General features: G+C 38.2%; 2 protein-coding genes across 3 annotated transcripts in view; one reads left to right on the forward strand and one right to left on the reverse strand.

Annotated features, from left to right (window-relative positions):
- Nucleotides 1-15,816, reverse strand: part of slc38a2 (solute carrier family 38 member 2) — a 16,646-nt gene extending 830 nt beyond the window's left edge. Inside the window, exons 1-13 of the mRNA XM_061961275.2 lie at nt 15,532-15,816; nt 14,422-14,529; nt 14,249-14,330; nt 12,516-12,631; nt 10,836-10,909; nt 10,649-10,741; nt 10,400-10,472; nt 5,628-5,710; nt 5,479-5,537; nt 4,930-5,094; nt 4,603-4,682; nt 4,400-4,500; nt 20-144 (exon numbers count right to left, since the gene is read on the reverse strand). Of these exons, the coding sequence (XP_061817259.1) occupies nt 20-144; nt 4,400-4,500; nt 4,603-4,682; nt 4,930-5,094; nt 5,479-5,537; nt 5,628-5,710; nt 10,400-10,472; nt 10,649-10,741; nt 10,836-10,909; nt 12,516-12,631; nt 14,249-14,330; nt 14,422-14,528 (1,158 nt within the window). The 5' untranslated portion in view covers nt 14,529; nt 15,532-15,816. The remainder of the gene's footprint in view (nt 1-19; nt 145-4,399; nt 4,501-4,602; nt 4,683-4,929; nt 5,095-5,478; nt 5,538-5,627; nt 5,711-10,399; nt 10,473-10,648; nt 10,742-10,835; nt 10,910-12,515; nt 12,632-14,248; nt 14,331-14,421; nt 14,530-15,531) is intronic.
- The window catches only part of LOC133606884 (uncharacterized), a 116,902-nt gene continuing 96,933 nt past the window's right edge, over nt 5,032-25,000 (forward strand). The window contains exons 1-2 of one of the 2 annotated variants that reach the window (XM_061961276.2): nt 5,032-5,145; nt 7,013-7,162. The gene's annotated coding sequence lies outside the window, so the exon portion shown is untranslated. The remainder of the gene's footprint in view (nt 5,146-7,012; nt 7,163-25,000) is intronic. The other variant, XM_072913142.1, reaches the window with a different exon arrangement.

Consider the following 25,000-nt stretch of genomic DNA (forward strand, 5'->3'; position numbering starts at 1 on the left):
TTAAAGCGCCGACACTTACAGGGAAGAGAACCACGGGGACGGTGAGGGTGACGGCGGTGAGGACAGCCAGGCGGACGACCAGGAGGAGGACGTCGAACTTGTAGACCGTGGAGTAGGTGTGCAGCAGCTCGGGCTCCACGTGCACTGTGGAGTGGAAATATTCACAAATGTTCACAAAAGGAAAACAACACAATAAAAGGCAAGAATAAGATAGTGATGTTTCCAACATGTTTACAGAATCTGCCACTAAATAGACTCCAAAAATTATATATATATATATATATATATATATATATATATATATATATATATATATATATATATATATATAATGTTGTATTATAAAAACACAATATACATTAATACTGGTTGCACTTTTGCTGTCATTTATATATTATTTATACACAATATTGTACTACAAATCCCAGAATGCACTGCGCTTCGTAGCTTTTTAGAAATGCCAGCACTTTTGCCGCCATTTATTTAAAACACAATAGTGTACTACAAATACCAGAATGCACTGCGCTACATAGCTTGTTAGAACACAGCTGCTACCCGACGACGGTATCGTCCCTCGCGTCGCCCGTTTCAATCAAGTTTAAAATGTACAAGTGAGCGTTAAAATATTTACATTCACGCACGTTTGAAACGCCTTTTTCACCGATTTCGTGGTAAAAAAAACGCGGGTTAACTCGCCTAGCTAGACGCCGTTAGCATAACTCCTTACTACAGAAGGACTTTTAGGCACAACATGTAAATATTCATGTTTAAAAAAATACCAACACAATAAAAGACAAGAATAAGATAGTGATGTTTCGAACGTGTTTACAGTTTCACATTCAAACGTCCTAAAATGTGCTGGAAGAATCTGCCACTAAATACACTCCAAAGATGTAACTACAACTCCCAGAATGCACTGCGCTGCATAGCTTTTTAGAAAGAGGCTGCTCCCTGGCGACCGTATCCTCCCTCGTTTCAATCAAGTTTAAAAGGTAATTTCACGACACGAGTCAACGTTACAATATTTACATTCACGCACTTTTTAAACGCTTTTTCACCGATTTTGTGGTAAAAAAAAGGCGGGTTAACTCGCCTAGCTAGACGCCGTTAGCTTAGCTCCTTACTACGGAAGGACTTTTAGGCACAACATGTATATATTCATGTTTAAAAAAAAATACCAACACAATAAAAGACAAGAATAAGATAGTGGTGTTTCGAACGTGTTTACAGTTTCACATTCAAACGTCCTAAAATGTGCGGGAAGAATCTGCCACTAAATACACTCCAAATATTTAACTGCAACTACCCGAATGCACTGCGCTGCATAGTTTTTTTTAGAACGAGGCTGCTCCCTGGCGACCGTATCATCCCTCATTTCAATCAAGTTTAAAAGGTAATTTCACGACACGAGTCAGCTTTACAATATTTACATCCACGCACTTTTTAAACGCTTTTTCACCGACTTTGTTGTAAAAGAAACGCAGGTTAACTCGCCTAGCTAGACGCCGTTAGCTTAGCTCTTTACTACAGAAGGACTTTTAGGCACAACATGTAAATATTCATGTTTAAAAAAATACCAACACAATAAAAGACAAGAATAAGATAGTGATGTTTCGAACGTGTTTACAGTTTCACATTCAAACGTCCTCAAATGTGCGGGAAGAATCTGCCACTAAATGCACTCAAATGTTTACTACAAATCCCAGAATGCACTGCGCTGCATAGTTTTTTAGAACGAGGCTGCTCCCTGATGACTGTATCATCCCCCATTTCAATCAAGTTTAAAAGGTAATTTCTCGACACGAGTCAGCGTTACAATATTTACATTCACGCACGTTTTAAACGCTTTTTCACCAATTTCGTGGTCAAAAACGTGGGTTAAACTCGCCTAGCTAGACATCGTTAGCTTAGCTGCTTACTATGGAAGTCCTGGTAGACACAACATGACTGTATTGTAAATATTAATGTTAAAAAAATCCAACACAATAAAAGACAAGAATAAGATAGTGATGTTTTTAACGTGTTTACAGTTTCACATTCAAACGTCCTCAAATGAGCGAGAAGAATCTGCCACTAAATACACTCCAAAATGTTTACTACAAATCCCAAAATGCACTGCGCTGCATAGCTTTTTAGAACAAGGCTGCTCCCTGGCGACCGTATCATCCCTCATTTCAATCAAGTTTAAAAGGTAATTTCTCGACACGAGTCAGCGTTACAATATTTACATTCACGCACGTTTTAAAAGCCTTTTCGCCGATTTCGTGGTAAAAAAACCGCTGGTTAACTCGCCTAGCTAGACGCAGTTAGTTTAGCTCCTTACTATGGAAGGCCTTTTAGGCACAACATGATTGTATTGTAAATATTCATGTTAAAAACAACACAATAAAAGACAAGAATAAGATAGTGATGTTTCGAGCGTGTTTACAGTTTCACATTCAAACGTCCTCAAATGTGCGGGAAGAATCCGCGACTAAATACACTCCAAAATGTTTACTACAAATCCCAGAATGCACTGCGCTGCATAGTTTTTTTAGAACGAGGCTGCTCCCTGGCGACCGTATCATCCCTCATTTCAATCAAGTTTAAAAGGTAATTTCTCGACACGAGTCAGCGTTACAATATTTACATTCACGCACGTTTTAAACGCTTTTTCACCGATTTTGTGGTCAAAAACGTGAGTTAAACTTGCCAAGCTAGACATCGTTAGCTTAGCTCCTTACTATGGAAGTCCTTATAGACACAACATGATTGTATTGTAAATATTAATGTTAAAAAAACCAACACAATAAAAGACAAGAATAAGATAGTGATGTTTTGAACGTGTTTACAGTTTCACATTCAAACGTCCTAAAATGAGCGGGAAGAATCTGCCACTGAATACACTCCAAAAATATACTATAAATCCCAGAATGCACTGCGCTGCATAGCTTTTTAGATAGAGGCTGCTCCCTGGCGACTGTATTCTCCCTCATTTCAATCAAGTTTAAAATGTAATTTCACGACACGAGTCAGCGTTACAATATTTACATTCACGCACGTTTTAAACACTTTTTCACCGATTTCGTGGTCATAAACGTGGGTTAAACTCGCCTAGCTAGACATCGTTAGCTTAGCTCCTTACTATGGAAGTCCTTTTAGGCACAACATGATTGTATTGTAAATATTAATGTAAAAAAAAACCCAACACAATAAAAGACAAGAATAAGATAGTGACGTTTCGAACGTGTTTACAGTTTCACATTCAAACGTACCAAAATGAGCGGGAAGAATCTGCCACTAAATACACTTCAAACGTTTTACTACAAATCCCAGAATGCACTGCGCTGCATAGTTTTTAGAACGAGGCTGCTCCCTGGCGGCCGCACCATCCCTCATTTCAATCAAGTTTAAAAGGTAATTTCACGGCACGAGTCAGCGTTACAATATTTACATTCACGCACATTTAAAACTAATTTTTCAGCGATTTCGTAAAAAAAACAAAAACAAAACGCGGGTTAACTCGCCTAGCTAGACGTTGTCAGCTTAGCTCCTTTTAGGCACACAGGAGTTATAAGTCGGTGGAAAATGTTTCTTTATTGCCCGCTTCATTATAAAAAGATATATCGTGTAACTGAAGGTTAGTAAGTAGAGGAAGGCTCAGCATAAATGATAGACTCAACCAAGGCATTGAAAGGAACTTTTCCATTGTAAAAATCACCACGTGGCATCTCGTCATAGTACTTCCTGTCGAACCTCACACACTTCCGGCTTCACAATAATGGCACGACATCGCTTTTTTCCTTATATTTGTGTGTTACAATTTATTGTTAATGTATTCAACACATGAATGTCATGTTTTTTATTGTTACATTTATGTGTTATACAGTTACTGAAATACATTTTGGGAAAAAAATAATAGCACGACACGTCACCTCCGGTCCAACTGCTCAAACAAAATAAAAAAAGTAGCTTACAAAAGTTTTACATTTCATTATAAATTAACATATTAAAGAAGTATAGTTTATTTTTTGTGATTAGAAAAGTACTGTATGCTATGTTCAAATCCAATACAAAAGTTTTTTCCTGGTCTAATGGTAGTATAAACAAACAAGCTTAAATATACTAAAGTTGTAAAATAATATCCATAAAAAAAGAGGCCAGTGGGCAACTGTAGACACTAAATTTGCACGTGCATAAAGAAGTCTCACAACTGGGAATGGGTTCTCATCGTTGACTTCAAAGAAGGGTTCAAAAGGCACATAAATCCCACAGTAAGGAGACAATCTGCAGGTATTGGAGACACTCACCGTTGAAGGTCAGATAGCAGCCAGGAGGTACATGATAAACATGGCCAGGGTTCAAAAGGCACATAAATCCCACAGTAAGGAGACAATCTGCAGGTATTGGAGACACTCACCGTTGAAGGTCAGATAGCCGAAGAGAGCAGCCAGGAGGTACATGATAAACATGGCCAGGAAGGACACGTTGGCGACCCCTTGCATCTTCCTGCGAGAACGGCTGTGCGGGGGAGGCAATGGAGATGTTTAAATAAAATGTCTGTGAAGGTCAGATAAGGGAGCGCAGCTGTGATGTTGGAACTCAATAGTGAAAGCAACTCACTCTTTGAGTTCCTCGTACATGGGGAGGATGGCAGGGTGGCACACGAAGGCGAAGCTCAGGATGGGAATGGCGTAAACCGTCTAAAAGGAAGAAGCAGAAGACTGACGATTAGGACTGTGAATCTTTGGGCACCACATGATTCCATTGTTGACGGTAACGATTCGATTCAGAACTGATTCTCGATTCAAACTGACTTTTAATCTATTAAGAATCGTTACAAACAAGAATTGCAATTCGATCGATAATCAATTTTTTTGACATTCCTAATAAATTTGTGTTTTTTTTATTTTCCTCGCCCAGATGTGGTTGCATATCGCTGATCTTTACCTGAGAGTTGAAGACAAAGTATTTGGGCGTGCAGACGTCGTTGTAGTCCTTGGCGGTGGCGTTGTTGGGGGACAAAGTGGCGTTGAGGAGTTTACTGAACGTCTCATTCCCAGCGTGGACGTCTTCAGGAAGAGGACACGGGATCTGGAACTTCTTGATGATCACCTGTAGGACCCAAGCATTGCTTTGTGACCACGCTGGAAAGAAATTCAGCAGGTACTGCACAGTTTGCAGTTTAAGACGCTTGTATGTGGAAATTCCGAGAATCGTCATCTGGGAATAAAATCCCACTGCAATCCAAATGTTTTATGATGCTCCCTTCTAGCATCTCCTGCAAACATGTCCAAGTATGTAGATAGATAGATAGTACTTTATTGATTCCTTCAGGAGAGTTCCCTCCTCAGGAAAATTAAAACTCCAGCAGCATTGTACAGAATTGAGATCGAATTTAAAAAGTAAATACTGGGGGTATAAATGGAAACAAGATAGAAAAATATTACAATAAGAATAAAAATAAAAAGCAACAATATGTGTATGTTGCATACTCACCACGATCAGGAAGAACACCATGCAGAGGAGGGACAGACCGCTTGTGTAACCAAGGTAACCTGATGAGGAGAACATAAATCATTCATCTAATCTTGTCTGTTGAAGGTTCCTTTTCTTCTGACTGGTCGACATTTAAACACAATGCTTACCCAAATTCCTGAGGAGCGAGAGCGGCAGAATAATGACTACTGAGACAAGCAGGACCAGGTAATTGCCGTTGGTGTACCATTCCCTGCAAAACATAACAAAACATACCTTTTATAGAACATAACTGACATCTTGACACTGTCACAGGGCTGGGCAATACGGCTGAAAACTGTACCACCGTATAAGTGGGTTAAATCGACCCATATCGATGATTATTGATATTTTTATGACCTATGGAGGAGGAGCAAAAAAGTTTGATTTCAAATGTAACTTTCTCTGATTATAATCCACTCAGTTCTCAAGGCAGAAAGGAAATGTCAACACAAGCATGGAAAACACTCAATGTCAACAAAATATATCTATTTGTTTATCCATCTATTTATTTATCAAACATTTTGTTTATCTATTTATATTAATTAATTTATCTATTTATTGATCCATTTGGTAATTTAATTTTTTAATTCATCTATTTTTGTATATCTTTATTTTTAAAATTTTATTTTTTTGTTGATCTATTTCTTGGTTTATCCATCTATATATCTAGTTCTTTATTTATGTTTATATATTTGTGTATTTATCTGTTTCTCTTTCTTTATTTCTATATTTATTTATTTAGCGTTTTTTTAAATATATTTAGTATTTACCCATACAAGCCACTGTATGATATAATAAATACATATCTGTTTTTTTTTAATCCATCTATTTATCTATTTTTTGATCATCAATTTTTTTCTTTGTTTCTTGCTTTTATTTAGCTATTTATTAATAAAAAAAATTAATTTGTTTTTTAATCCATCTATTTTTGTATATTTATTTTCTTATTGATCTATTTATTGGTTTATTTATATACCTAGTTCTTTGTTTATATATTTATGTATTTATCTATTTCTATCTTTCTTTCTATATTTATTTATTTAAAAATGTATTCACCCATACAAGCCACTGTATGAGTTATTGTTCTGATGATCAAAATTGGTGAATAAAATAAGCTGAAACAACAATTCTGAGGTAAATTTATGAAGACAATTTTATGTAACTTAATAAAAAAGGCAGCCTGTTGACTATATTTCAGCATTGCGGTCACCAAGATGGAGCCTCGTTTTTCCTTCAAGCGTGAATAAAAACACAAATACTGGCACCTTTGAAATGTACCAACTTATTAATATATATATTCATTATTATGGCTTTTTGAAATATTCAACATCACTTATTAAAAAGGCCCATTTAAACTTCCTCTGCCTTCAGAATAATTGCGTGTCATGCTCTAATTCTAGCAGTCCAAGTCTTGTTTTGGGTGACGTTTAAATATTTTTGGATTTGTCTCTCAGTCAGCATAATGGCGGCTCGCTTGTTTTTAATGTCAGCTCGTTCCTTTTGATGTGTGCAGGTTCACATGCCGCGCTCGTCCGCATCAATGGAGAAAAAACCAGCCCGAAACCGTAAGAAGGCGTCGCTCGCAAAAAAAATGCCAAGAACAGAAGTTGAGGTGAGAAGAAGCGGCGGTCGAGCTTTGAGTGTGATATGAGGCAAGGTCGTGGTGAGTGAGCTGATACCACACACACACACACACACAAACACACACACACATGGTCTATCTCGATGCGGCACCAGCTGCAGACGACAAGGGCCTTTTGGAGGACCCCTTGGACTAATATCCATCCATCCATTGTCTACCGCTTGTCCCTTTTGGGTTCACGGGGGATGCTGGAGCTTATCTCAGCTGCATTCGGGCGGAAGGCGGGGTACACCCTGGACAAGTCGCCACCTCATCACAGGGCCAACACACATATATATATATATATATATATATATATATATAGCAAGCGGTAGAAAATGGATGGATGGTTGTGTGTAGTTGACTACCGTATGCATGTTTGCGCGTAGTTGACTACTGTATGCGTGTAGTTGACTACTGTATGCATGTTTGCGTGTAGTTGACTACTGTATGCGTGTAGTTGACTACTGTATGCATGTTTGCGTGTAGTTGGCTACTGTATGCATGTTTGCGCGTAGTTGACTACTGTATGCGTGTAGTTGACTACTGTATGCATGTTTGCGTGTAGTTGACTACTGTATGCGTGTAGTTGACTACTGTATGCATGTTTGCGTGTAGTTGGCTACTGTATGCGTGTAGTTGACTACTGTATGCATGTTTGCGTGTAGTTGACTACTGTATGCATGTTTGCGTGTAGTTGACTACTGAATGCGTGTAGTTGACTACTGTATGCATGTTTGCGTGTAATTGACTACTGTATGCGTGTAGTTGACTACTGTATGCATGTTTGCATGTAGTTGACTACTGTATGCATGTTTGCATGTAGTTGACTACTGTATGTGTGTAGTTGACTACTGTATGCATGTTTGCGTGTAGTTGACTACTGAATGCATGTAGTTGACTAATGAATGCGTGTAGTTGACTACTGTATGCATGTTTGCGTGTAGTTGACTACTGTTTGCGTGTAGTTGACTACTGTATGCATGTTTGCGTGTAGTTGACTACTGAATGCATGTAGTTGACTACTGAATGCGTGTAGTTGACTACTGTATGCATGTTTGCGTGTAGTTGACTACTGTATGCATGTTTGCGTGTAGTTGACTACTGTTTGCGTGTAGTTGACTACTGTATGCATGTTTGTGTGTAGTTGACTACTGTATGTGTGTAGTTGACTACTGTACCGTATTTTCCGCACTATAAGGCGCACCTAAAAACCACAATTTTTCTCAAAAGCTGACAGTGCGCCTTATAATCCGGTGCGCCTTATATATGAGTTAATATTAATATTAATTTTCATAAAGTTTAGGTCTCGCAACTACGGTAAACAGCCGCCATCTTTTTTCCCCGTAGAAGAAGCGCGCGGTGCATGCTGGGATATGTGACGTTTCATTTCCATTTGTGTGTTTATGTAAAGACCCCAAAATGGCTCCTATTAAGTGTGTTGTCTGTCTAATTATAAATAATGCAGACGAGGCGTGTTAACTGAGTTCTCAACGTTTACTCACAGCGTGCTCATAACCACATTCTAACTGCCAGCATACAACAACGCTTCTCAGGGCTACCGCGCATGCTCGTCACTATCGTTGCATGCTGGGTAGTGTAGTTGTTATATTTGCTAGCTCATAACATCACATTAAGAGACACGCTTACGCGCTTAATTCAATACTCGCCGTCATTCCGGGTGGATTGACAAAAGACCTCCAGCCGCTAGATATTGGTGTCAACAGGGCATTCGAAGCTAGACTGCTAACTGCGTGGGAACAGTGGATGACAGAAGGCGAACACACGTGACGTTCACCAAGACAGGGAGACAGCGCCGGACGACATACGCCAACATCTGCCAGTGGATCGTAAATGCCTGGGCAGATATTTCGGTCACAACTGTGGTCCGAGCTTTCCGGAAGGCAGGATTCACAGAACTGCTGGACAACAGCGACACTGACTCCGATTACTTCGACGAGACGGAGCCGGCCATTTTGGATCCCACATTCGCCCAACTTTTCAATTCGGACACCGAAGGAGAAGAATTCGAGGGATTTATGAATGAAGAATAACTTCAGAAAGTGAGCGTTATGTTTATTTTGTGTGTTGTGACATTAACGTTCGAGCAACATTATGTTGCTATTGCTCTGCACTATTTTGAATTTTACTATGTTTGTGATTGCACATTTGCGTACATTTTGGGAGTGAACAGAGTTGTTAGAACGCTGGTTTTTAATATATTATTAAAGTTTGACTGACCTATCTGACTGTTTTTTTGACATTCCTTTAGCGCAGTTAGATGCGGCTTACAACACGGGGCGGCTTATAGGTGGACAAAGTTTTGAAATATGCCGTTCATTGAAGGCGCGGCTTATAACCCAGGGCGCCTTATGGTGCGGAAAATACGGTATACGTGTTTGCGTGTAGTTGACTACTGTATGCGTGTAGTTGACTATTGACTACTGTATGCGTGTCGTTGACTACTGTATGTATGTTTGCATGTAGTTGACTACTGTATGTATGTTTGCATGTAGTTGACTACTGTATGCGTGTAGTTGACTACTGTATGCATGTTTGCGTGTAGTTGACTACTGAATGCATGTAGTTGACTACTGAATGCGTGTAGATGACTACTGTATGCATGTTTGCGTGTAGTTGACTACTGAATGCATGTAGTTGACTACTGAATGCGTGTAGATGACTACTGTATGCATGTTTGCGTGTAGTTGACTAGTGGATGCATGTTTGCGTGTAGTTGACTACTGTATGTGTGTAGTTGACTACTGTATGCATGTTTGTGTGTAGTTGACTACTGTATGCGTGTAGTTGACTACTGTATGCATGTAGTTGACTACTGTATACGTGTTTGCGTGTAGTTGACTACTGTATGCGTGCAGTTGACTACTGTATGCGTGTAGTTGACTACTGTATGCATGTTTGCGTGTAGTTGACTACTGAATGCATGTAGTTGACTACTGAATGCGTGTAGTTGACTACTGTATGCGTGTAGTTGACTACTGTATGCGTGTAGTTGACTACTGTATGCATGTTTGCGTGTAGTTGACTACTGAATGCATGTAGTTGACTACTGAATGCGTGTAGTTGACTACTGTATGCGTGTAGTTGACTACTGTATGCGTGTAGTTGACTACTGTATGCGTGTAGTTGACTGCATGTTTGCACGTAGTTGACCACTGTATGCGTGTAGTTGACTACTGTATGCGTGTAGTTGACTACTACAGTCAATACAGGAGACGGGGAGATGATTTGAATAAAACAGAGGTGTCAGTTACTCACCCATTAGTTTCCACAAAAGCCTGGATGACAATGGGCAGCTCGTACTTGACGATGTAGAGGTAGCTTGACATGGCTGAAAGAGGGCAAAAAATAAAGTGAGCAGGTTTTATCCCAAAGAGTGAGGCTTCCACAACTCATGAAATATTTGCTAAGGGGCCCAGTTGTTCCAGGGTATGAAATAAAAAGAGTGACTCATGTCAAGTTTTCATTGCGTACACAGAGTGACGGTGTGTTTATTCCAGCACTCACCTCCGATGTTCTGCATGGTGATGGAGCAGGACGCCGCCAGTTTTCCAGGCAGCCCGAAGGCTTTGTAGCCGAGCTGCTCGTACACCAGCGCGCCTTTTCCAAAAAATAATTAAACAAATTAAAATCTAGCAATATTTGGTCGCATTGTTAAAAAACAACAACAACAACAACAAAAAGGTAGACTCACCTCCTTCGTTGGCCGTCTTTAGTAGCAAATGCACAGAATATAAAGAGAAGATGGCGACGGACACAAGGAGGATCCTGGAAACAAAATGTAATCACTGTTATTTTACAGTCAGTCATGTTTGAAGAAAGTATGGCCAACTGGGTTTCAGGCGACCTAAATGATTGGTCAAAAAGCCCTCATGTGACTGCAGGGCGCCATGTTTGCTTCCAACTTTGAGCTGGGGCTATATGTGCACTGCACTTCTTCATTCCGCATCGCTTTTAATTGAAGAGGTTTTTTGTCGTGTGAACATGCACATTGACATACTGTTTTCTGTTATTAATATGTTTTATTGATTTTCATGACTACAAACATAATCATATCAACGGTCAGTTAAGTAACATGGCAAAAATCAAATACAGAAATATATAAATATTAAATATATATATGGATATAGATTTAGACACACCTTCTCATTCAATGCTATTTACATTGTAGATTGTCACATTAAAAATATGAATGAACACATGTGGAGTTATGTACTTAACAAAAAAAGGTGAAATAACTGATAACATGTTTTACATTGTAGTTTCTTCAAAATAGCCACCCTTTGCTCTGATTATTCTTTCGCACACTCTTGGCATTCTCTCAAAGAGCTTTAAGAGGTTGTCACCTGAATCTTGGCATTCTCTCAAAGAGCTTTAAGAGGTTGTCACCTGAAATGGTTTTCACATTTCACTTCACAGGTGGCTATTTTGAAGAAACTAGAATATAAAACATGTTTTCAGTTATTTATATCAGCTAATGAGGATAGATTTTGGTCGTTGTGTGTATCTTATCTTGCCGTCAGCAGCGTGTTATAGAGCCTGCTGCTCACTAAACACTACATGAATGCATAGATTGGAGTGCATCTAACACGGCCGCAAAATTATATTGTGACCGACTCAAAGCATGTTTTATTGTAGATTTATGAGCTGGAGTACGTTTCACACTTTAGACGTGTTTTTATGTTTTATTTTACGTCAGAACGACCGCAATGCATGCACACTGGCTCGGTAGCAAAAATGGCGCCTGTTGTTTAGTTGGCCATACTCTCTCTCTTTATACTGGACTCCGGGGTCAGTCATGTGCCATCCAGTGGAAGAGGATGGCATTGTTCTACCATAGATCGACAATTTGTGGTGAACGAACCCATATTTGAAGCAGAGCTCATTGGGTGTTGTTGATTCATGGCATATTGATTCATGCTTTTTTCCTCCTGAGTGGTAGAGTGGCATTGTTCTACCATAGATCATAGATAGACAATTTGTGGTGAATGAACCCATATTTGAAGCAGAGATCATTGGGTGTTGTTGATTCATGGTGTATTTCCTCACATGCATGTGAGTCTCATGTGCTTTTTTCCTCCTGAGTGGTAGAGCTTGAGTCACACTGGTGGAAAGGTCTTGTGGTGTATTAATAGTGTATGAGAAAGAAGCTGTAGCCAGTGCTGCCACTGTCAATCAGAACTTGTGTACTGTACGCCAGCTGCTGACTCCACAGCCATTCACGCCACTCCTTGGTGACACCGGGCACCGGAGGTGGTGACGCACGGCCCACGCCTACCTCGAGCGTCCCATTGAGCCCTATCCTCCCACCCTTTTATCTAGGGCAAACACGATAGCGCAGCTGCTGAAATTATTTTGGCAAGGTGCTACTCACACAAAGAAGGCGATGCCAGTGTTGGCCATGGCGTAGGACAGGCCCAAGATGCCACTCCCCATGATGGCGTTGCCCAGGTTGAAGACCGACATGCCAAAGGAGGCGTTGCCCTGGTGCTGTGGAGGGACAACTCTCACAATTACTCGTGTTTTTCTTCCAAGTAAACCCGGGGTGTCCAAACTTTTTCATTTTGTTATTTTTCTTCTCCAAAATCAATACAATATCTAGATTTTTTTAACCTTTAGGGATCAAACTTTAATTTTTCTATTCAACGCTTTTATCTATAGGTCTACTTCGGGTCTATCTGTGGTTAAAAAGTTGTTGTTTTTTATGCCCTTTTTATCAAAACCCTGCTTTTTATGGCAAAACGACAGTATGCAATATCTTCCCCCAAAACATTATTAAAGTGGAATATTTGATGTCAAGTAATTAGTCAATAATTTATAAAAAATATAGTTATTTTTTATTATTTGAACAATGACAGTTTTGTTAAAAAAAACAAAAAAACATTCTTGGGCCACCAAAAGGGCCCCACTCATAAATGTTAAAACTAAGTCATACATTTATTTTTTAACTTTCAACACAAATCTCTAAATCCATTTCAGATTTGTGAGTTTTTTGTTGTTGTTGTTTCTTTGTTTTGTGCCCTTTTGTTATATACTTATTTTTTTATATGACAAAAACACAAAATATGCAATGTTTTCCCCAAAACATGTTTTAAAATGGAATGTTTTATGTGAAGTAATTAGTCAATAATTTATAAAAACAATAAAAAACAACACTAAAATTGTTGGGGATCCAAAAGGGCCCCACTCATACAGGTGCTAACATAAGTCATACTTTTTTTTTTCTTACTTTCAAAGTCCATAGATTAACTTTAGGTTTATCCATCAATTTTAATTGTTTGTTTTAATGTCTTTTTGTCAAAGAAAACCTTGATTTATTTTTATGGCAAAAACAGAAATGATGCAATATTTTACCCCAAACATGTGGAATATTTGATGTAAAGCAATTGAAGTCTTAAATGGGCCAATATTGATTAGCACTGATTTTAATTCATTATTATTGTTTAAAAAAAAAAAAATCCTACTAAAATTCTTAGTGATCAAAAAGGGTCCGGTCCCACTTATAAAAGTGCTAAAAATAAGTCTTCTTTTTTTTCTTTTTTCTTACTTTCAATGCTTAAGTCTGTAAATCATTCTCAGATCTGTCCGTTAATTATAAGTTGTTTTTTTCATGTTTTCTTGTGTGTTTTATGCTGGGTTTTTTTCATGTTTTCTTGTGTGTTTTATGCTGTTTTTGTCAAAGAAAACCTTAATTTATTTTTATGGCAAACACACAAATTATGCAATATTTTTTCTAAACATATTTCAAAGGAATATTTGATGTAAAGTATGTGGGGCCTTAAGTAGTTCAATAATTAATAACATTGATTTTAATTCATACATTTTTTTGAACAATGACAGTTTTGGAAAAAGAAAACGTGTCAGTAAAATTCTTATGGTTCCAAAAGAGTCCCACTCATTAAAGTGTTAAAAATAAATAAAATCATTATTTTCTTACTTTTAACGCTTAAGTCTGTAGATCAATTTTAGATCTACCTGTCGATTATAATTTTTCATGTTTTTTTTTTAATGGTTTTATTCCGTTTTTGTCAAAGAAATCCTTGATTTATTCATTTGCCAAACACACAAATTATGCAATATTTTCCCCAAAAATATTTCAAAACTTACATATTCTGTCTCATACTTCTTCTTGCCAAGGTTTTGCTCCGGGAGGAAGTTTTCACTCTCCGCCTCGATGTCTGCAAATTGACTTTTTTTTTTCCAAAGACAAGTTTGACTTTAATAGCTTCATACCGACACTCAAAACGCATGCAGTCGTTACACCCGGAACATTTTCTCACCTATTCAGCGGGACTTTGCTGGGACACTCAGAGTAATTGTACTCATTGCTGTTGGTGCTGCTGTTGTCGTCTTCACGGGACAAACGGCTCATTTCGGTTTGCTTCATACTGGAAGGAGAAAAAAAGCTTTCGTTAAGACTCTATTACCTACAAACAACGTGTCCTATAATCACATGTTGTTTCGCTTGGTGACAGATGCTACATTATTAACCTCATCATTATTTCATTTTAAAATGTCGATAAAACTGCTTTAAAGAAAAAAATAAAACACTTTAAAGAATATATACATACTAACACACTATAACACAATATATATTTAGGGCATGTGACCCAACAGGGAAAAATGTTTAAAAAGCCTTTATTTATTTATAAGCGTCCATGCTCACGTCCCCCTTTCGAATAATCAATATTAGAGTGCGCGCGCCCTGCCGGAACATGTGACTTCTCGGAGGAGGGAGGGGGGAGGGGGTCTTGACGCACCGGCAGTGGAAAAATACCAGACCGGCATCTGAGTGCACCCACCATCACCTCAGCCCCGTCAACTAAACGCTCAATGACAAAAAAGCCGCAGTGTGGATTTTGCGCCACATTGGCATGGGAAAGCATGAAAGGGCGTGCCGGAATTTTATTTTCTTTTCTTTTTTGTTTTTGAAGACATTACATTACCATAAGAATGTTGTCTTTCCAAAAACTCAACATTTTCATGTCCTGAGTCGATGAAAGTCCAAACAAGCCCAAGTAGCCCCGTAAAGTCTGAGCCCAGACGGCTTTAATGACATCAGGCCTAACGAGCGGCATCAATGGAAACAATGGCACGTGTTGTCCCTTTATGGGCACGGCTCCCTTTTTTCCGCTTGTACCATGATGCAACGTCCCACTCTCATTAGCCCCAAAGCGCTTGACTTTTCTCTTCAAATCACGCCACGTCCAATGATTTATTCACGTGTGCCAAAGATGACCCGGGAAGACATGACGCGCTCAAATGGAACATTTTCCCTCCAAATAGGGAAGGGCTTAATGATAAAAGACAACCACAACCAAACAATGCACTCCACTTCCTATATCCACTTTTTTCTGCCTGTCAAGAACATGACATGTCGGCCTTCTTACCTTTTATGAAGACGCCGCCTTTAAAATCCTTTCTGGATCCAAAAGAAAAGTCAAGATTCCAAAAAAAAAAACCAGACTCCAAAAGCTGACTGATCCTTAGAAAAAAGAACTGCGGATTAGCACAGAGGCTCTCAAACAAGACAGTAAAAAGATGATATTTGAATACACCAACTGGTGTGTAGAAATTATTTATTTATTTAATTCCCCTTGAAATATTGGACAAAAATGCTCCAAAATGCGGTGTAAGGACAAGAGTGTTCTGCTGAAGGAGGGATGTAGACTCACCCTTATAATGCATTGCATCAGCCAAAAAGGCAGGGGAGGGGTTAGCGAGGAGGAGGGGGGGGGGGTGTTGACTGGGCTGGCCTGAACGGGGGAGGAGGAGACATTTTACGCACGGCTGTGACGTACTTTTGTGTACAAACAGAACATTATGTGAAGGGCGCACAGCAAAGGAATGCTGGTGTGGACTTTAGAGTGGACCTGGTGTTGGACCCCACACAAAAATGGAAAATATTCAAGGCCCTTTTATGAAAACACTCAGTTATTAAACCAGGGGTGGCCACACTTTTTCTTCTTTTCAATTGACCAAGTGGAGGGGATCTACCTCATTCATATATATCATTTATATTTATTTATTTATGAAAGAGACGTTTTTGTTATCAAGGTAAATGTGTGTAATGATAATACAAGCATGTGTAACACACCTTTCTTTCATAAAGACACAAATATAAGTTGGTGTATTACCTGATTGTGATGACTTGCATTGATTGGAATCAGACAGTAGTGATGATAACGTCCACATTTTCAAACGGAGGAGAGAAAAAAGTCCTCCTTTCTGTCGAATACCACATGAAAGTGGTTGCTTTTTGCCATCTTATTTGTCCAGTTTCCATTCTCTTTTTATACATTTTACAAGAAATACATTACAGGCCAAAAGTTTGGAAACACCTTCTCCTCATTCAATCGGTTTTCTTAATTTTCATGGCTATTTACATTGTAGATTGTCACATCAAAACTATGAATGAACACATGTGGAGTTATGTACTTAACAAAAAAAGGTGAAATAACTGAAAACATGTTTTGTATTCTAGTTAATTCAAAATAGCCACCCTTTGCTCTGATTACTGCTTTGCACACTCTTGGCATTCTCTCCATGACCTGTGAAGTGAAAACCATTTCAGGTGACTACCTCTTGAAGCTCATCGAGAGAATGCCAAGAGTGTGCAAAGCAGTAATCAGAGCAAAGGGTGGCTTTTTTGAAGAAACTAGAATACAAAATATGTTTTCAGTCATTTCACCTTTTTCTGTTAAGTACATACTGTAACTCCACATGTGTTCATTCATAGTTTTGTTGCCTTCAGTAACAATCTGCAATGTAAATAGTCATGAAAACAAAGCATTGAATGAGAAGGTGTGTCCAAACTTTTGGCCTGTACTGTACATTGATGGCAAACTCCGTAGCTTGTGTGCGCTAGCGTTTTGACTCTTATTTTTGTTAGCGCAGGCAGGATGAAGCAGCGCTTTTATTGTGAAGACAGGAACTGAGCAGTCGGTCTTTAGAGTTTTGACGGCAGGTACGGCGCGGCAGTCTGTTGAAATAAAAAGTGTTTCTCGCCTTCCTGTCGGTCGTTTTTTCTTATTAATCTGGCAGCAGTCAGCATCATCTCACTAGACCCTCGGGTGCCGTGAATGACAGTCAAGTGACGAAAGTGAAGATTGATGATCGCAAATTTTTAGGTCTATTTTTTTTTAATGTCTGGCTGGCGATCAACGGACACACCCTCCGTTATCGACGTAATGGGCACCCCTGTATTACATCAATCAATCAATCAATCAATGTTTACTTATATAGCCCTAAATCACAAGTGTCTCAAAGGGCTGGACAAGCCACAACGACATCCTCGGCTCAGATCCCATATCAGGGCAAGAAAAAAACTCAACCCAATAGGATGACAATGAGAAACCTTGGAAGGGACCGCAGATGTCGAGTGAATCGAGCTTAATATTGTGAGAGTCCAGTCCATAGTTGATCTAACATAATAGTGAGAGTCCAGTCCATTGTGGGTCTAACATAATAATGAGAGTCCAGTCCATAGTGGGTCTAACATAATAGTGTGAGAGTCCAGTCCATAGTGGATCTAACATAATAGTGAGAGTCCAGTCCATAGTGGATCCAACATAATAGTGAGAGTCCAGTCCATTGTGGGTTTAACATAATAGTGAGAGTCCAGTCCATAGTGGATCTAGCATAATAGTGAGAGTCCAGTCCATAGTGAATCTAACATAATAGTAAGAGTCCAGTCCATAGTGGGTCTAACATAATAGTGAGAGTCCAGTCCATAGTGGATCTAACATAATAGTGAGAGTCTAGTCCATAGTGGATCTAACATAATAGTGAGAGTCCAGTCCATAGTGGATCTAACATAATAGTGAGAGTCCAGTCCATAGTGGATCTAACATAATAGTGAGAGTCCAGTCCATAGTGGATCTAACATAATAGTGAGAGTCCAGTCCATAGTGGGGCCACAATCCTTTGTTACATTTATTATCACCTTTTCGTGGCCTTTGTGCTGTAACTTAATTTTCATTTTGCAGTCAATAAAAAAAACTAGTTAAATAACATTTATCACGGTTATGGTTTGAGTTTATTGCCAACATATTGTCATTCTCCTCTTACAACATGTCCGAAAAGGAGTAGGAAGAAGCGGAGCTTATTTGATCCTCCCTCTTTTCCGCTTCAAAGCAACGGCGAACACATTTGTTCACTTATTGTTCTCATTTTGTGACTTGAATCAGTCATGAATACAACCCTTCTCTTCAATAAGTAGTGAAATAAGTTTTGAGTCACATAAAGAGATGATTGTTAATATCTCATTTTTATTAAGGTTCAAGATGTTTATCAGGATTCTTCTTCATTGTTACTTTGTGAATACTTGGTGTTTAAACAGTTGTTTATTGATTCATTCCATAATGTAACTGATACGCTAAATATTTGTGTGTTGCACGTGCATACAAATGTTTTAAATTACATTTTCCTCTCAGGTTATATTTCTCTTTTGTTGAGAAGAATTGTTGTACGTTCTTGGCTAGCAGGTTATAGTTCGCTTTGTACATCATTTTAGCTGTTTGCAAATGCACCAAATCATTGAATTTCAATAGTTTTGATTCAATGAATAAAGGATTTGTATGTTCTCCATATCCAACATTATGTATTATTCTAACTCAGTGTTTCTTAACCATATTTGGCCGCCAAATATGTGTTTCTCAGCTGTGGTCCGAATTACTCAGATGTAATACACTTTTCCACCGCTGGTGGCAGTAATGACAATATCAAACAAACAGAAGAAGTCTGGAGCTAAAGTCATAGAGAAGTTTCTTAAGCGCAAAAAAATATGACCAAAGTGAAGCTTTATTTTTATTTGTACTTGAATTCTACTGACAATTTTTTGAGAAACATATTTTTTGTTTATTTATTTTAGCACAACATAATTTTTGTCATTTGAGTCCGTTCTTTTGCAGTATATTTAGTTAGTATTTCTTTTTCTAATCAGCCTGACATAATATACCTAATAAGCCTTCTTATAATTTTTGTTATTAACACTTACCGTATTTTCCGCACCATAAGGCGCACTGGGTTAAAAGCCGCGCCTTCAATGAACGGCATATTTCAAAACTTTGTCCACCTATAAGCCGCCCGGTGTTGTAAGCCGCATCTAACTGCGCTAAAGGAATGTCAAAAAAACAGTCAGATAGGTCAGTCAAACTTTAATAATATATTAAAAACCAGCGTTCTAACAACTCTGTTCACTCCCAAAATGTACGCAAATGTGCAATCACAAACATACGTATATCAACATGGACAGAGCTGCGTGAAAAAAGCCACCCGGCCTCTTCGCGTAAACTTAAACTTACCTTAACCACTCGCTCATCTTTTCTTCATCCATCCCTTCGAGTTAGCTTTTATGATGACGCCGGCTGGAAAGGTCTCTTTTGGCAAGGTCTTCCTTTTGAATATCACCATGGGTGGAAGTTTCTGGCCATTAGCATGGCAAGCTAGAACCACAGTGAAGGATGACTTCTCATTCCCTGTGGTGCGAATATTCACCGTACGTGCTCCCGTTGTATCCACAGTGCGGTTCACAGGAATATCAGTTGCTGTGAAATAGTAATCCGTGTGCGGATGGAGAGATTGCGTCTTTTCATGAACCGGATCCCTGACGCTTAGTAGGAGCCATTTTGTGGTCTTTACAGATGTAAACACACAAAGGAAATGAAACGTACGGTATATCCGCGCGCTTTTTCTTCTTCTACGCGGGCGGGTGGTTGCTTACAGTAGAAGAAGAAGCGCTTCCTGTTCTATGGGGGCGGGTGCTTACCTTGGCGGTTGCTTGCGTAGAAGAAGAAGCGCTTCCTGTTCTACCGGGAAAAAAGATGGCGGCTGTTTACCGAAGTTGCGAGATCGAAACTTTATGAAAATGAATCGTAATATTAATCCATATATAAAGCGCACCGGGTTAAAAGCCGCACTGTCAGCTTTTGAGTAAATTTGTGGTTTTTAGGTGCGGCTAATAGTGCGGAAAATACGGTACTCATTTGACATTTGGTTGTAAACTGCAAGTAGGTTGGATATAATAAAAATATGATTAAAATCAGGAGTAAGATTACTAATTCAGTGTAGATATTTGAGTGGGCCCTCGGCCTCTCTTTTCTGGAAAAGTTGGGCCCTGAGGTCAAAAAGGTTAAGAATCCCTTTTCTAACTGATCTCTGTTGTAGCATAGTTAGTGAATGAGTGTACTTTTGTAGTTATTTCAATATTTCTGCACAATAACTCATATGTTAACACTAGTGAGCAGTACATAATATGAAGTGATTTTTGGTCCAGAACATATTTTGATTTATTCATTATTGAAATATTTCTTACCACTTTATGTTGTATATTTTTTATATGACGTTTTCAGTTTATTTTATCATCTATTATTGAACAAGACACAGTCGTGTGATCTGCAAATAAAACTAACTTTAAGTCCTTTATAACTTCACAAATCTTCTCTTTTATATACAGATTGAACAATTTTGGTCCCAGTATTGATCCCTGGGGTACGCCACAAGATATATTCATCATCATCATCATCACCAATAATTTGTTGATTGATTCAAATAAATTACTACTAAGAAACAGTCCAACCCTTAATTTATTCAATCAAAAATGATAACTATAATACCAAAAAATATTTAAATTTGATGATTTAGTATGTATCACCAGAAATGATTCCCGGGCGTGGCCACCGCTGCTACTCACTGCTCCCCTCTCCTCCCAGGGGGTGATCAAGTGTGATGTGTCAAATGCAGAGAATAATTTCGCCACACCCAGTGTGTGTGTAACAATCATTGGTACTTTAACTTAACTTTAATCTATTTATCCTTAACAAAAAAATGCTTGTCCCTTTGATGAGGTGTGAGGGTGTCAAACTTGTTTTCATTGAGGGCCACATCACAGTTATGGCTGTCCTCAGAGGGCCGCATGTAACGGCAAATAATATATGAATTATCCTGTGCATTTGAGGACAATATATATGTGGAGGGGGGCGTGGCCTGCGGGCCTGCCGCGGAACGGGGTGTGCAAGGACCGGCCTCGAAGACAGTGACAGGTGAGTGGATGGCCCAGGTGGAGACAATTTTTAGTAAATCATAAATCACCTGTCGCCTTTAATAGTAGCAGCCGGGACGAGACAAGTACCGTATTACTTTTCGGACTATAAGTCGCAGATTTTTTCAGAGTGCGACTTATACTCAGGAGTGACTTATGTGTGAAATTATTAACACATTAGCGTAAAATATCAAATAATATTATTTATCTCATTCACGTAATAGACTAGACGTATAAGATTTCATGAGATTTAGCGATTAGGAGTGACAGATTGTTTGGTAAACGTATAGCATGTTCTATATGTTATAGTTATTTGAATGACTCTTACCATAATATGTTACGTTAACATACCAGTTGGTTATTTATGCCTCATATAACGTACACTTATTCAGCCTGTTGTTCACTATTCTTTATTTATTTTAAATTGCCTTTTCGAATGTCTATTCTTGGTGTTGGCTTTTATCAAATAAATTTTCCCCAAAAATGCGACTTATACTCCAGTGCGACTTATATGTTTTTTTCCTTTTTTATTATGCATTTTCGGCGGGTGCGACTTATACGCCGAAAAATACGGTAGTTGGAGTTGGGAGCTGGAGAGAGAGCGAGAGCGAGATGCCTAAAAGAGACTGCTGAAAAGCAATCCCAGACTGTTGTTATAAAAAAGATTGTATTCAAACTCTCTACCGGGCTCACGGAGGATATTTATGGCTCAGGAGAACCCTCACGGCAAAGAGACCTTTTACAATATATTTTTAACGCACACCATAAAAAACTGCAACTCAGTCGCCAGAATTTGACTGTAAAATTACGGTGGTTTTTGCAACATAGTGGAAAAACCATACAAGCCCTTTTTCAATTCTGGCAACTGAGCTGCCAGTTTTTTCTTGTAAAAAACCTGTGATACCGTTTTTGCATTTACAGCAATACACCGTAAAAACAACCGTAGATTTTGCGGTTTAAAAAAAAGCAGCTTTGTTGCCAGAATTTTACAGTAAAAACAGTGTTTTTTTCCCTAATGTACAGTAATGTGCTGTAAAAAAAACACCATCAATTTTACCATAAAAACTATTGTCATTTTTACAGTGTACAACTGAATGGAAAAATCATAAGTATTTAAGTACCGTACTTATTATATTTGTTGCAATATTGGATAATATTACATTTAAAAAATATGCAATTTCATGCAGTACCGTACATATTTTTTTGTCAAAATGGAAAGAACGAATACATTTAGTAAGAAGTACTTTTATTGACGCATATTATTTACAGGTGTTCACGGGCCATATAAAATATGTGTCGGGCCACGTAAAATGCTTTATTTTTTACCTTATTGACGCATATTATTCCCAAGCGTTCTTAAGACATATAAAATTATATGGCGGGCCACATGAAATGCTGTGTCAAGCCACGTAAAATGCAGTGTCGGGCCACATAAAATGCAGTGTCGGGCCACGTAAAAAGCAGTGTCGGGCCACGTAAAAAGCAGTGTCGGGCCACGTAAAATGCAGTGTCGGGCCACAGAAAATTATGTGGCGGGCCATATAAATGAAGTGGTGGGCCACATAAAATGCAGTGTTGGGCCAAGGAAAATGCTGTGTCAGGCCACATATATGACGTGGTGGGCCACACAAATGCTGTGTCGGGCCACATAAATGCTGTGTCGGGCCACATAAATGCTGTGTCGGGCCACATAAATGCTGTGTCGGGCCACATATATGACGTGGTGGGCCACACAAATGCTGTGTCGGGCCACATAAATGCTGTGTCGGGCCACATAAATGCGGTATCGGGCCACATGAAATGCTGTCGGGCCACGTAAAAGCCGTGTCGGGCCACGTAAAAGCCGTGTCGGGCCACGTAAAAGCCGTGTCGGGCCACGGAAAATGCTGTGTCGGGCCACATAATTGCTGTGTCGGGCTACATAAATGCTGTGTCGGGCCACATAAATGCTGTGTCGGGCCACTTAATGCTGTGGTGGGCCCCTTAATGCTGTAGCGGGCCCCTTAATGCTGTGTCGGGCCCCTTAATGCTGTGTCGGGCCACATAAGTGCTGTGTCGGGCCACACAAATGCTGTCGGGCCACAAATGCTGTGTCGGGCCACAAAAATGCTGTGGCAGGCCAGATCGCGCCCCAACCTTGAGTTTGAAACCTGTGTGTTGAACTCTGCTTCTTCCTACTCAATATGGGAGATGTTTAATTGTGCTCATGTCAGCAGGTGATGCTGGTCAGGTAAAGCCTGGCCACGCCTCCCAGGTGTGTCAGTTGGAGTTAAGAGTGTTTGTGTGGAGCTTCAAAGCAGACCCCCCAGTCCGAGGGAGATTACGCTGTCATGTGACAACACTCGTCCTGATCCTCACTCACACACTTGCTGCTCTTCTAAGGGTCAGGTGTGTGTGTGTGAAGTTCCCAGGTCCAGTTTCAGCCAGGGTGTATTATTAATGCAAGGAAAACTGACAGTCAAGTCTGTGTCCTGCCAAAAAGAGCAACTCCATTATTCCAGATGTACAGAATATTTGTGTTTCTGCGGTCAAGTGTTTGCATTAGAAGAAAAATATACATTTTGCAATACATTATGTGTAAATTTTGACAAACTTTAGGCAACAGAAGGCTCTATCCTTTATAGCAAATATGGTCAACAAAATAAAACTGTTGTATTTTCATTTTTAGAATTTCAAAATATATACCCAAAAAATAAGCAGCGGTGGACAGTGATGTGCGATAAAACTGATTTTATATCTATATACAGTATATCTAAAAAACAACAATAAAAATGTAAGAAAAATCATTGGAATGTAGTGAGAAAAAGCTGAATTTTTAAAACCGATAAACTAAACTATACTTGGTCACCTATAACACAGTTTTGTTTAAAAAAATAAATTATATATATATAAATTATATATATATATGTTTATATATATATATGTACATATATACATATATGTACATACATATATACATATATATGTATATATATAAATTATATATATATATGTATACATATATATGTACATATATACATATATGTACATACATATATACATATATGTATATATATATATATGTATATATATATACACATATATATACACATACATATATATACATATATATACACATATATATACACATACATATATATACATATATATATATATATGTATGTATATATATACACACATATATACATATATATATATACACATATATATGTATGTACATATATACATATATATGTATGTACATATATACACACATATATATATACATGTGTATATATGTACATACATATATGTATGTATGTACATATATATGTATATGTACATACATACATATATATATATATATGTGTATATATATGTGTGTGTATATATATATATATATATATGTACATACATATATATATATATATATATGTATGTGTATATATATATGTATGTATATATATATACATACATATATGTACATATATATGTATATATGTACATACATATATATATATATATATATATATATATATATATACACATATATATATATATATACATGTGTGTGTGTGTGTATATATATATATATATATATGTATGTATGTGTGTGTGTGTGTGTGTATATATATATATATATCAAATTGCACCCCCATATTTGACTTTTCTGGTGGAAAAAGCTTAGACAACCCTGATCTAAAATATTAGAAGCTCTCAAAATAAAAATAAATACAACTTACAATAAAAATAAATTTTAGTTAGTAAATAAAAAAAAATAAAAAATTAATTTGAAAAATTACAACAACCATCATAAACACACGTAAAATGACGTGGCG

Source organism: Nerophis lumbriciformis, linkage group LG05 (assembly GCF_033978685.3).
Source record: "Nerophis lumbriciformis linkage group LG05, RoL_Nlum_v2.1, whole genome shotgun sequence".
NCBI lineage: Eukaryota > Metazoa > Chordata > Actinopteri > Syngnathiformes > Syngnathidae > Nerophis > Nerophis lumbriciformis.